Source organism: Leguminivora glycinivorella, chromosome 19 (genome assembly GCF_023078275.1).
Source record: "Leguminivora glycinivorella isolate SPB_JAAS2020 chromosome 19, LegGlyc_1.1, whole genome shotgun sequence".
In the NCBI taxonomy this organism is placed as follows: Eukaryota; Metazoa; Arthropoda; class Insecta; order Lepidoptera; family Tortricidae; genus Leguminivora; species Leguminivora glycinivorella.
Genome location: NC_062989.1, coordinates 7,000,958 through 7,015,138, shown reverse-complemented (window position 1 = coordinate 7,015,138; position 14,181 = coordinate 7,000,958). Strand labels below are relative to the sequence as shown.

Below are 14,181 nucleotides of genomic sequence, written 5' to 3'. Positions count from 1 at the left end.
AACTAAAGAGTAAGACGAAATTGACGATAGATAAATTTTACAAATAGTGAACAAGTGAAGATGCTCTAACTGAAACAATTACTTTTCATATTAATAATGTTTACCATTACACACAGAGCACAATCTCATCGGTAAATATTGTCAATTTTACTTTATTTCGACGTGCTTTTATCATAGCGCTCTTGAATAATACGATTTGTATTTGTAAAGAAAATATCTCCTAGATACATACTATCAATTGTGTCGCTTAGTTTCAAACTTGGGTACTTAACTCCATTCTGCTTTAAGATTGAATATATAAAAAATATATATTAACCTTATAGCAGAATGGATTTATCCAGGTTTGAAGTTAAGCGACACAATTACTCTTAATTTGGTATGTAAGAAATACCTTAATTTTTGTTAACTTACTGATGGGCCTTATTTCATACATGCAGCAATTTGGGTCCATGTGCACCTACTTAATGCACAATTGCACATGGACCCAAATTTTTGACCCATTTACACTTATCTAATTATAAAATGTACGTAACATTTCGAGACTTTTAGCCGGGCCTTATTTGTATAGTAGATTACAGATGCCCTTAGTTGGTAGATGAATTGAGTGTTATCTACGTTTTAATTCTATGGTAACAGAAATGCTGATATCTAAGAGTATCAATAAGTTCTAAATAATAAAAATATCAAAAGTATCTATACGTTTAAGTACCGATACCTAGGTTTAAATTTAGCTGGCAAATTAGTTAAGCATTTTTATGGTTGGTCTTGTTCTGTGCTAAGCCTTGTATTTCTAATGCTAGATAGGTAATATGTATACCTACAGCCCTAGAAAATTATAAATATAAGATGCATATGTAGCTTTCCATCTGAAAAAAGGTCCTTATGCTGCATATGCAACAAGATTTTGTTGGCAGATTTTTTGTTAGAATTCTGCTAAAAAGTTCTAATTACGTACACTCTTGGAACATAATCTGGTGTCTGGTAAGTATAATAGGTACCAAATTGTCGTAGTTAAATTTTCCTACGCTGTCATTTCTGTCAAACATGTGCAAAAAATAATGAATAAGATTCACATAAACTTTTGGTAGGTAGATACTGTCAACCGATTATGTAGAATCCTAGGCCACTCTAGAACCCTGTCGTATTAACACCGTGCTTTATTTGCTATAGAAGTCAGTTTTACTTTTACTGTCAAGTCTGTGAAAGAGGTCTACAGTGGCCTATGACATAGGATTCAGATTGGTTGACTGTACGTACTAGAGGTGTGCGCCGACCGGCGTGGCGTACGCCGCCGGTCATTTTTGCCACGCCGACGCCGCCGATCATTTCACCGGCGTGAAATCGGCGTGAGATCGAAGTGAAAATAATTACTAATTTTTGGCTTGTTCTGTGTTATTCATTCTGTAGACGTGTGTGCCGATTAAAAATTGATCAGCAACGGCGTTTGCCAAAAATCGGCGGTGGCGGCGTGTTTACGGAGTAAATTTGGCGTGACCTTGAATTAAACCTCGTAAGTCCCAGGCCATTTTTTTGCGATTTTGAATTTGGAACTTTCTTTTATTGAGAGTTCAAAACTCTAATTTGTACCTACTTGTACAAGTACTAAGGTGTTCCTTATATAAAAATCATACGTATACTTTTATATAAACAGTGAGTTAAATAACACATGTAAATGAACACGGGATAGGAAAAAACACTGATTACCCTAATAATTATCTGTTGATAGCACAAAATATTTTTTTATCATTGTTGGCTTCCATTAAATAATTTATTTTCTAAATTATCGTGAATCTGCAAGGCACTCTTTCTTTATGAGGGCCTTTGGAAGCTGGTAAAGAGGCATTAGCATCGGTGAAGCACTGCAACCCGATGAGGTACAAGACCTTACAGTCCAAAAAATCTTGAACTTCCTGGATTCAACGGGCTTGAGAAGATTATTTAATCACAAAGAGCCGTCACAATAGATCACTGCTGGTCGGCGTGACGCGGAAAGGCCCACAATACCCCCCAATAATAGTCGAAGGAACACACATCGTCAGCACAACCACAGGAATTCCATTGTGCCCAGCCAATTGATGAGTGTCGAGAAAAAAAAAGAGCTTTACACACAACTATGGTGGAAACGGATGTCCAGCATATAGCTCTCGGCATACAAATTTGAGTTGGATGCAGATAGTTGATCCAGAAAACTGGTTTTGTTTTTTTGCGTCGTGTAGCAATGTTAGTACTGATTAATTTTTCATCTGTTAATGCGATATATACCAGGACCGGTAGTCCAAAGTATCAACGAATGGTTACCGTGCTACCGCAGCCAGGCCGGGAAAGACCAAAAAAAGAGATGAAAGGACGACCTCGATGCATTTTTATAATGACTGGCAGGAGTTGACAGCAAACTGTAATAAGTGGGGATAAAAAGAACAGGCCCCTGCCCAGCAGTGGACCACATATCAAGCACATAAAAAAACAAGATACCTATGATTAAATGAAGATTGGCCACGATTAAATGTGATTACAACTACCGGCAAGTGCCGGTAGGTAGTTGTAATCACACAGAATTATAATGAAAAGCTTTAATTCCTGCAAAACCAGATCAGCAACGAAATTAAGATCACGCAAAGTGAAGCCAACCTGGGTAGTATACCTCTATGAGTACCTAGGACGCAAAAAACCATCGCGTCCCATTCCAAACTATAGTTCTACACACAGTGGCTACAAGCAGTTTGCCGACGCGATGGGCACATAGGTATTTTTCGAGGAGCTCTGAAATCTTGAATAATACATGGTAGTCATCCAGATGGAAAAATAGCTGAAGATCCAACAGGGAGAGTCTTGGCTCTCCAGATCTGGTGCTTTCGTAGGCGCTGTAACCATGTGGTTATAGTCAAGACGTAAGCCAGAGCAAAATCGCACACAGATCTCCCCGCATGCCCATCAGTTTTTCGCATGCCATTAAGAACTTCATACTGAAGTCCCTCATCTTTCTTACTGCTGAATAACAAATATTTTATTCATAGTAAAGTTTATTCGCAAATTGTAACAAATATTGCACAAAAAAGTCCAAAAATATATCCAAATAGTGCAAATACAAATACCAAGTTTGAGCAGTTTAGTAACCACCAAGGTCACGCCGTTTAATAATAGGCAAAAATGCCCGGAGGCGGCGGCGGTTCATATCAACTTAGTGACAAATTTCGAGAAAAAAACGAAATAATTTGCTATTAATATTGCTAAAATCTTCATTAGAACATGACATTGTGTCACAGGGCTCATGATAAAAAGTTTATTTATGTACTTTGTAACGCCGGTTATAAAGTGCCGCTTTTTTTTAAATATAACATGTTTTTAATTATTACGCCGATCACGCCGATTACGCCGACGCCGCCGGCCATTTTTGGCCCGGACGCCGCCGCCGACGATTTAGCCACCGGCGCACACCTCTAGTACGTACCTACTTCTATAATATGGCTTCTCTTTGACATCGAAAAGGTTTTAGCTTTTTACATACCGAATAACTTTATTTCGCTAACATGATTTCTTTTAAGATAATCACATTATGTATAAGATAAGGAACTGTTTTTACAATACTTAAAACATTACAAATTTGCATTTTAGTCAAATCAGTACACACTTCACGGAGTCCAAAACATTACGCATCAGAAGTCCGAAACTAGAGAAATATATTGAGCGCTCGAGCGCGAGTAGCTACTTGCGCCGGCGGCGGACGCGGCTGTGTGCGTGCGCCGCGCGCACGCACACAGGGCCTCTCTGTGGGTTCCACCCCCGTCAGCGCGACGGCGATAAAGACTTAAAAATCTCAAATTTGAATTCGTGCTTCGGTATCGTATCCTCTTAAAGTATTGTTAGGTAGCCTTTAATGGATATAGGGTGGGTGCGCGGGGCGCCGGGGGCTGGCGACGTCGCGGGGGAGAGCGACAGGGTGAGTGCAGGAACAGAGGGGATACCGGCGCGTCAAAATACAGGAAACAGTGTGAATTTCACGAAAGTTGTTCAAGAAAACTATTAAAAACTAAGTGCATGGTCGTAGAAAAAGTATTGTATGCAACGGTGTTTAACTGAGTCAAAAAATACTCGTGGCGTCTTGCCCATGCCACTCGTCTTTTTTGACCTCCTTTAAATGCCTGTTGCATAAAATACTATTATAAGTCATTAGTTATCGTAGGTATGATTCAAAACGCAGCCAGAGACAAGATTAAGATAACACTTGTATCATATCACACATAGTACGATTGAAGAGAACTGATATGATAAGTCTTTATCTGTACAACTACATTATTGTTACTATAATCCCCATGTTCCTGAGATTTTCTTCAAAATCACTTGTTTCTGTCAAAATAAGTCCGTTTTTTAATTCAGCGATAAGCTTTTTGAAAATCGACGATTCGGCCAGTATTTCTTATTTGAAACTTTGTTTATATTTGAGGATTAAATGACGTCATGTAAACAAATGATAAGTGATTATATCCGTATATTGGATATCTTATTTGTTATGACTATGGTTAGTTATATGATGGATTTGTATAAGCATTCAGTATTCAGTATTCATTCAGTATTCATTTAATCATTGCTTTGTGTGTACATAAGATCTTATAAATGGTAATGACTCAACACAACCCTGTAAGGGCACTGCAATAAAGTAACAAACTAAAACTAAGTAACTAATAACACTATATACAAGAAGATTACTATACAATACAATATATGTATTTACATTTATACGGCCGGCAATGAAGCTTTATTATATTATATTATATTATAGAGTGACAGCAGAGAGCGCGACGTTTAATTTAGTCATTTAATTATGTGAAGTTAAATATTTTCCTTATACTCTAAATATTCTTTTACAGAATAGAATGCGTTGTCTACAAAGAATGCTTTCAAAATTTTTAGGAACTTATTATAGTTTTGTTCATTTTTTTATGTAGTTTGGTAGGTTATTATAAATTTTTATTGACATAGGATAGGGACCATTTTTGTGAATTATTAATTTTGATGGAGCTTGGAACAAATTATTTTTGAAGCGAGATTCGAATCGTCGGGGCATATCTCCAAGTTTAGTGTAGAACTCAGAGTGCGTTTTAACAAATTTACATAATTCGAAAATGTATAGGCAAGGTACTGTGAGAATTCCTAGATTTCTATAATGAGGCTTACTACTATCAGCATATAGATCTACGAGAAGATAATATCGCATTTAAAACTCTACAAGTTATATTAATAGTAGCTTGATAGTACATACCTAGCAAGCGCTGGTGGCCTAGCGGTAAGTGCGTGCGACTTTCGTTCCGGAGGTCGCGGGTTCGAACCCCGGCTCGCACCAATGAGTTTTTCGGAACTAATGTGCGAAATGTCATTTGATATTTGCCAGTCGCTTTTCGGTGAAGGAAACATCGAGAGGAAACCAGACTAATTCCAATAAGGTCTAGTTACCCTTCGGGTTGGAAGGTCAGATGGCAGTCGCTTTCGTAAAACTAGTGCTTACGCCGAATCTTGGGATTAGTTGTTAAAGCGGACCCCAGGCTGGAAAGCAAGGAGAATGATGATGACTGTACTATGTACAGTCAACCAATTGGAACCCTAGGCCACTCTACAACCATGTCAAAATGACAAGCAGTAAGAGATTTCTTACGAAGTGATTTATAACGTCACTATGACATAGTTCTACAGTGGCCTAGGGTTCCAATTGGTTGACTGTACATACCTAGTTACGGTCACCGGCTAAAACATCGTAGAAATAAAAGACTGCAAAAATATGTGCCATTAACTGGGCAAAGGACTTTATTGTCGATGACAGGCACAACGCCTAATGAAGAGCTCATAGCAAATTTACCTCACACGCTATTTAGGTGTCCGTTTTGTTGAGTGAATCAGGCATAGCAAACTAGTGGCTTTCCATTAGAGAAGGACGGAGAGACATTACAGAACGGGCAATTAGTTTACATCAGAATTTGTTTTAGGGAAAATGGACCTTATTACATTGACGTTTACAATATGTGTTGCTTTAACCTCGTAAGGCCCACCGTAGCACAGTATAATAAAGAGTACTATTCGTACAGTATGGCCACTCCCGCTTCCCGCTGAAAGTGCCGCCCACCCCCTCTCGGTTACCTCATAGTTACCGCCTGTCAGAAACGCGAACAGTCGACCTGTCATATTTCACTCATACAAGCATGGTACGCGTTCACCTACACGAGCTTAGCATGTGTGGTAGGAACGCGCCTCTTTCATATATTTGATCGCCAGTGTCCGAGATATGACCGTAGTTAGTTTTCCCATTTTGAATTTGAACCTTGTTCGTTAAGGAAATGGGACGAATTTCGTTTGTTTCAAAAATCAATGTATCAATGGAAATCTATTTTATTGGGTTCAAGAAAGATTCAAATTAGATTGCAACAACATGTACATTGGGCCTTACGAGGCTAAATAAAATGTGAGACTCCCAAGAAAATGGTACCATATTGTTGTTTAAGCATAAGGAATAACAGGTAATTCGTGTACCTAAAGGTACGAGCAAATCTAGTTCTTATAATAAGCTACAATGTGGTGTCTTTTATGAGAACGTCACAAATGAGGAATTTCTAAAATAAATACGTAAGTATATTTCAAAATCATTTACTATAAATAAAATAACAATTCAACAATTTCAACATAGGTACATCTACATTGAAATACTTATTCTACTTACTCTTCACAGTCACAATTAGGCTTACATTTACAAACTAGGTATGATGCAAAAATGCAAATATTATATACAAATGTCAAATGATTGTAAAATTGCGATAATCGCAATGTCAACTAATTTTAATATTCAATGGTAACTGTTTTGGTTTTGAGGTACTCGTTCAATGCGTCTTGGCCTGAAACAAAAACATTTTTTTATTATAAGTTGCATTTAAGATAATGAAAATGAAAATCAAATATTTATTTTTCAAGTAGGCATATTACAATGCGCATATGAACGTCAAATAAAGCTACGCCGGCTCTAACCCTACGCCTCAGCCCCGAGAAGATTTCAGTCCCCCCTCAGTTGGGAGGGGGGTATCCACTTTGGGACCGGCAAGAAACTCCGGCCACATAAATATGTGTAGTTTACCAGTAAAAAGTTCCAGTTTTGAGCTTTTTATTCGTATAAAGTTACAGGCAAATTCCCCATAATCCCATAGGAAATTTTACTGTAGCCAATATAAATATTAATTTTTCAGATATTTAGACCTATCTTTATCTAAATTATCTGTTGTAGCGCTTGCCGGACCGCTAGAGCGTTTGTGGCGTTACACAGACCTAAAGTAGCTTGCAAAGACTGCAAGTAGCTTGCACATAAATCAAGTAACTTGTACAGAGCGCATGTCACTTGCACAGAGTGTAGGTAGACTATAGAGAGCGCAAGTACCTTGTAAAGTACGGAAGTATCTTCCACCATGGACCTTTGATAGGGACTGAGCTTACTTTTTTTGCCATACTAAATTGAACCTTATCACCGGTCCAGAAAGTCGTTCGTGTCAGTCCAGCAAAAGTGTGTCCACATGAGAGGATCAAAGTTGGGGCTGGTGTCCCTTTCGCACGTGTGACCAGTGTTAAAGAGATGACTATAGTAGTAGTATTTTTACTAGTGTGATAATTGATAACTAAATTTATAAATTTCTTAAATAATTTTTGTATTATATCGAGGCAAGGGTATACCTTGTAACGAATTGGTAAATCATTATTCTAAAGCTAATAAACCAAAGATTTGCATAATTTTAAAACCTTCAATTGGGTATTAGTAGATTTGTTAGTAACTTTGAATATTGACTGGTCCCCAAATTATGACAGTGCTGACGTCATTCAAATGATTTTGACAGTGGCAATAAGTGCGAGAAGGAGACCAGCCCCAACTTTACAACCCTAATCTCCTCTCATGTGGACACACTTTTTGGCCAATCAACTCAATCAAGGTTATCTATATATCTGGAAATTTTTTCGAACCTTCCATTCCGTTACCACCATACAAAATGTATGTAAAAATGGTAACGGAATGGGAAAAAAACCTTGGGACACTTTTTTCTGCTATTAGACTTGAAAGAGCTCGCGATTATGAGTGGAAAGTTGGAAACCACATAAAAATTTCCAAATCCATATAAAAGTGGGGTGGAAAACTTTGAAAAAATTGGCCCATCTATGGCTTCCACAGAGCGCAAGGAAGTCCTTAGCACAAAACGCAAATAACTTACATTTGCGCTTTGTGTAGTCAATTGCATATATTGCACCTAATAGATATGTTATATGTAGTTACCTAAGTCCTTTCCGAAGCCAGATTGCTTGAATCCTCCGAACGGCGCAGCGACATCTGTCTTATTGTAAGTGTTAACGAAGACGGTGCCAGCGTCGATACGCTCAGCGAATTGAAGCGCACGCGATACGTCGTTGGTGAAGACGCCAGACGCTAACCCGTATTCTGTGGCGTTCGCGCGGCGAATTACGTCGTCTAAGTTTCTGGAAATAAAAATGTGATATTAATATAAAAAAATATGCTCTGAAACTCAGAGTAAACATGAAATAAATGCCATATACAAAGAAAAAGTGACCAAGGCCTCCAAGTGTCCCGAACCCTTCCTCTTGCCTGAGCCTTCTGAAATATCATATACTAGGAATTTTCGACCCTTGCCTTCGTGACCCGGTGGCCGAGTGGTTTAGGTATCCGTCCGGTAAACGGAGGACGCTGGTTCGATTCCAACTCGGGACACTTGGGAGGCCTTGGTCACTTTTTCTTTGCGTATAACATTTATTTCATGTTTATGAAGTACTAGCTTTTGCCCGTGGTTTCGCACGCCTTAGAAAGAGACAAAAAGTAGCCTATCTCACTCTCCATCCCTTCAACTATCTCCACTTAAAAAATTACGTCAATCCGTCGTTCCGTTTTGCCGTGAAATACGGACAAACAAACAGACACACACTTTCCCATTTATAATATTAGTATGTATAATAGTAGTGTGACTACTTAAAATACAAATCAAAATATTTTCTATGAAAATAATATAATTTGTTGAGTACTCCGGGTTGGAACAGTGATCTTAGCAGTAGAAATAAGCGGCAATTAAAAAATGCGAGCTGGAACGTTGTTTTTTCATTAAAAAAAATTCCACGCCAATTTCTACTAATAATTTTCTTAGACTACTTCTAATACGGAGTTATATTAGCTTTTGTATATGAATTTTAAACACACCTGTGTGCGTAGCCGAATGCACAAACGCACACGAAGCGCTCACGATATCGCTTTCGTAGCTATCTATCTCTATCGCTCTTGCGTATTGGCGCGACAGAGCCAGACTACATTTCTGTGGCGTTTCGCATCGCAGAAATGCCATTCGGCTACGGGGCCAGACTGCATTTCGATTAACCCTTTACTGCATTCGAGGCCATTTCATGCCGATGTGATGTTTATTGTTTAACTCTATTGAGAACTATTACATTTTAACTGTAGGGGCACGGCGGGGGCGGCGGGGTAGATTTGGACAGTAGAATATTAGTTGATAAAGTGACAAACTTTAGATGCGTAGGGTCTATTGAGCATTGTGAACATGTGTCCATAAAATGTATTCGGGATGATAACCCATACCGTGACATCTTGATGCGTTACATGGACGTAGCAAACCCCGTATCGTTTAAAGAACCTGCTAAACACAGTGTAAAGCACTACATAGAGACATCAGGTCCTCCGGTATATGCGCGAGCTAGGCCGTTACCGCGAGATAGATATGAGCAGGCAAAGCAGGAATTTCGTAACATGCAAGCTTTAGGTATTTGCAGGCCGAGTAAGAGTCCTTGGGCCAGCCCTCTACACATAGTTCCGAAGAAGGACGGGCAGATCAGACCGTGCGGAGACTATAGGAGGCTGAACGCTGTCACGAAGCCGGACAGGTACCCGATTCCCAGGTTACAAGACTTCACGTACGGATTATCGGGTAAGTCACTATTTTCCACTTTAGATATCAATCGAGCATATCATGCCATAGAAGTCGCACCTGAAGACATCGAGAAAACGGCAATAATTACGCCTTTCGGATTATTTGAGTTCCCAAGGTTATGTTTTGGATTACGTAACGCAGCACAAACGTTTCAGCGTTTCATGAACGCTGAATTACAGGACATCGAGGCGATCACTGATAACCTAGGCGCAAAGTCTTCATTATTTTGTTACATAGATGATATAATAGTAGCTTCAGAGAACGATAGTGTGCATAGGGAACATCTTGCAAAAATTTTTGAGCGTTTCGAAAAAGTCGGTTTAACGATTAATTTGAGTAAATGTCAGTTTGGATTATCGCAGGTAGATTTTTTAGGTTATACAGTTTCAGAAAACGGATTACGACCACGCGACGACAAAGTAAAGGCTATTATTAACTATCCGAGACCCGAGACCGTTGAGCAACTTAGGCGTTTCTTAGGAATGGTTAACTTTTATAGAGCACATCTAGGTAAAGCCGCGGAGATACAGAATCATTTAAATAAGTTTTTGCACAACTCGAAGAAAAAAGACTAATACTAGAACTGTTAATAAATATACCTATGCATGTATAATTAGTAAAATTCAATAACATAATGTATGACATTGCAATGCCCTGCCAGGGCCCATATGACTCTGAATGTACCTAGTTGTTAAGATCTGTACTACACTATGGTTGCAATAAATAAATGACTAAATGACTAAATGACTAAAAAAGATCAGACGAAAATTGAGTGGGACGCCGAGGCAGAGACCGCGTTCGAGCAGTGTAAGGAAAGCCTTAAAAGCGCCGTTACATTGTCATTTCCGGTACCGGACGTTCCACTAGCTCTTATGACCGACGCGTCTGGGACTTGTGCAGGTGGCGTGCTACAGCAACGCACGAATAACGTTTGGAGACCCCTTGGGTATTTCTCAAAAGCATTTTCAGAGGCTCAGAAGAAGTACAGTACATATGATAGGGAATTGACTGCAATATACATGGCTATAGTACATTTTAGAAACATGGTAGAAGGCCGGAGATTGATAGTGTATACGGACCATAAGCCCCTCACGGTAGCGTTAACAAAAGTAGGCTCAGCGAAAGAAACACCTAGGCGAGCGAGACAGCTAATGTTTATAAGCGAATTTACGAGCGAAATAGAACACATTAGCGGCTCTCAGAATATAGTTGCTGACGCGCTATCACGTGTAGAAACAATAGCGTGCCCTGTAGCAAGCGATTTCGAAGAAATTGCGCAAGCACAGGAAGCAGATAAGCAGTTCGCGGACCTGTTTACAACAGATAGAACAAAGTATAAATTGTTAGGCATGCCAAATTCAAACGTAAGGTTATATTGTGAAATATCAGGTGACGTGGCTCGACCGTATTTACCAGAACAATTCAGGAAGATAGCGTTCGAGTCAGTACATAATGTTAGTCATCCTGGGATTAGGACCACGCGTAAGATGGTAGCCCAAAGATATTTTTGGCCAGGCATGAATAAAGATGTAGGCACATGGGCAAGGGCGTGCGTACAGTGCCAAAGGGCGAAGGTAAATAGGCACACGATATCGAAGTTAGGTAAATTTCAGGACGCGGAAAGGTTTAAGCATATTCATGTGGACATCGTGGTACCTTTACCCACGACAGCTCAAGGTTTTAGGTACATAGTTACTATGATAGATCGTCGCACTAGATGGCCGGAAGCCATACCAATTGTTGACATGACAGCGGAAACAGTATCTAAAGTTATTTATGAAAATTGGATTTGTAGATTCGGTTGTCCAAGTTTAATTACAACGGATCAAGGTAGACAATTTGAAAGCGATCTATTTAGGGGTTTGATGAAATTTCTAGGCGTTCAGAAGGTACGTACAACGCCTTATCACCCTCAGAGCAACGGGATCGTCGAACGTTGGCATCGGGTAGCTAAAAGTGCTCTAACAGCCAGGTTAGCAGACAACGCATCCTGGACGGACGAGCTTCCAACGGTTCTACTAGGACTCCGAGCAGCGTGCAGGTCAGACAATGAGGTAAGTGCAGCTGAGATGCTATACGGTCATGTATTGAGATTACCGGGTGATTTTTACGTTCAATCACAAAAAAGTTCCGACGACCCATTTTCATATGTAGAAAGACTTAGATCTGTAGTTGACAGTCTACGTCCCGCGTCACGAGCGAATAGCGATTCAAGAAAATTATTTGTGCATAAAGAGTTAGAGTCATGTTCTCATGTTTTTGTAAGGAATGATATGGTACGTAAACCGCTTACTCCTAATTATGACGGACCATATTTAGTTTTGAATAGAAGGCCTAAGACTTATAAAATTCAGTTACCTAACAGACAAGTAGAGATATCCATAGATAGGTTAAAACCAGCATTTTTGTTAAATGAACAGCCAGAAGTAGAAAGTTCCTCTGAAAAGACAGGTAGTAGTAATACAGGTTTGAGCACAAATGAGCCTAAACAGCCTTTAGTGCAACAAACGCCGACACCTGTGACTCGTACCACGCGGAGCGGCGAGTTATAAATAGGCCAGTTAGATTTTTGCTTGATGGATAGTTGTCACATACAGGTAGTACCACAGTCAATATATGGGAGTACAATGACTTTAAGAATATCTATGTCGAGAGCTGAGGAGTAAAGTTACTTGCGCGGAGGGTTTCCCGCAAGTGATCATTTCTTAATTCAGGTTTTCCTAAGTGCAGGAAACCCGGGTCCACTACATTTGTCTTTTAACTTAGTATCTCCTAGATGGAGACTGGACCCTGGGAATGGAAATTCCCTAAAGTAGGACGTTAGTCACTCCACCGGGTGGATGACTACATTCAAACATAATTACTTATCGCTAAAGTTTTTTTTCAGTTTCAAGTCGGGCTCTATAAAAGAGTTCCGCAACTTAGTTTAGAGTTAATGTACGGCAGGTCGCGTAGGTACTGTAGTAGTAATATACTGATTCATGATTGTTGTAGCATATTTAAACAGATGTTTTTCTAAATACATGTATTAAATCCAAATTCATCTCGAAACGTATTAGACGTTAGAGTATCAAATTAGTTTGCCAGTTTATATAATATTTCAATTGTTTAACAATGGGATTATCTCAAGGAAAGCAGGACGATAGTAACTCTCACAGTGCTATAGCTATAGCAAAAGTAGAAAATTTGTCTAATCAAGTGGAGTCAAAACTAAATTATGTCGGAATTGGACTCATCCTTTTGGGAATAATTTTATTTTTGGCAATGTGTTACATTGTAAGAACGAAATGTAAGCAATGTGCAAGATCGTGGGTACAGAGAACTGTGGAGAACATACCACCCACAGCGATCAAAGTTCATACTGTTCCTGCTAACCCACAACAAGTGTATTAACAATAAGTGTCATTATGTGAAGAAACATGTTTAGCTTGTGTTATTAAGTTTTAAGTTCTCAGAACTAGATGTATGTTATTATAAATGAAACAGTGTTTGTGTAATGTAATGTAATGTAACTAGAGCGGATATGATTTCGCAACTCTTGTTTACCATATGAACGTTAGCTTGGTAAGCGTTCCTTGAACCTTTAGCACTGTAAGGTTTGTGTTACATTGTTAGCAAATACTTGGCTATTATTAGCTTTGATTATTTTTTGTATGATGTTGTATTAATTTGGACCTTTTCTTTTCTTTTTGAAAAAAAGAAAAGGGGGGAATGATGTAGGGGCACGGCGGTGACGCATGCATTAGAGTCAGCAAATATGAACTTATTACTTTGGAGCTTTAGCTAACAGTCAGTCAGTCACTGAGCGCGAGGCATACAGCGCGCACACAAACTAGTAGTCGTACCGCGGCACCGCCTGGCCCTCACATAGTTTTGTGTACTTATAATTGTAACCTTCTGATCACATAAAGTCGGATTAAATACAGAGTTAATATCGGACATTTAAAGTTTAATTTATCTCCAGTAAAGGTTACCCATAGACTCTTTAAAGTTCGCCACAGTGAATCATTATAGTAACTATTTAACGTTTGGCAATAAACGTTAAATAACTAATATTTTTTTTATTCATGCGGTTAAGGTTTGATTCAAAAGCGTCAATTGTCAATCTCTGTCATTTCAGATTAAAAACGAATATATTTATAATAACAAATAAATAAATAAATAATAATAAATATTATAGGACATTATTACACAGATTGACTGAGTCCCACAGTAAGCC

At 38.9% G+C, this 14,181-nt stretch overlaps 1 protein-coding gene across 2 annotated transcripts in view; it reads right to left on the bottom strand.

The window, feature by feature from the left end:
- Window positions 1–6,614: 6,614 nt before the first annotated feature.
- Window positions 6,615–14,181, bottom strand: part of LOC125236419 (cytosolic 10-formyltetrahydrofolate dehydrogenase) — a 29,003-nt gene continuing 21,436 nt past the window's right edge. For both annotated transcript variants that reach the window (XM_048143213.1, XM_048143214.1), the window contains 2 exons: window positions 8,291–8,490; window positions 6,615–6,875 (listed from right to left, as the gene is read on the bottom strand). In XM_048143213.1, coding sequence (XP_047999170.1) covers window positions 6,820–6,875; window positions 8,291–8,490 — 256 coding nt within the window. In that variant the 3' untranslated portion in view covers window positions 6,615–6,819. The remainder of the gene's footprint in view (window positions 6,876–8,290; window positions 8,491–14,181) is intronic.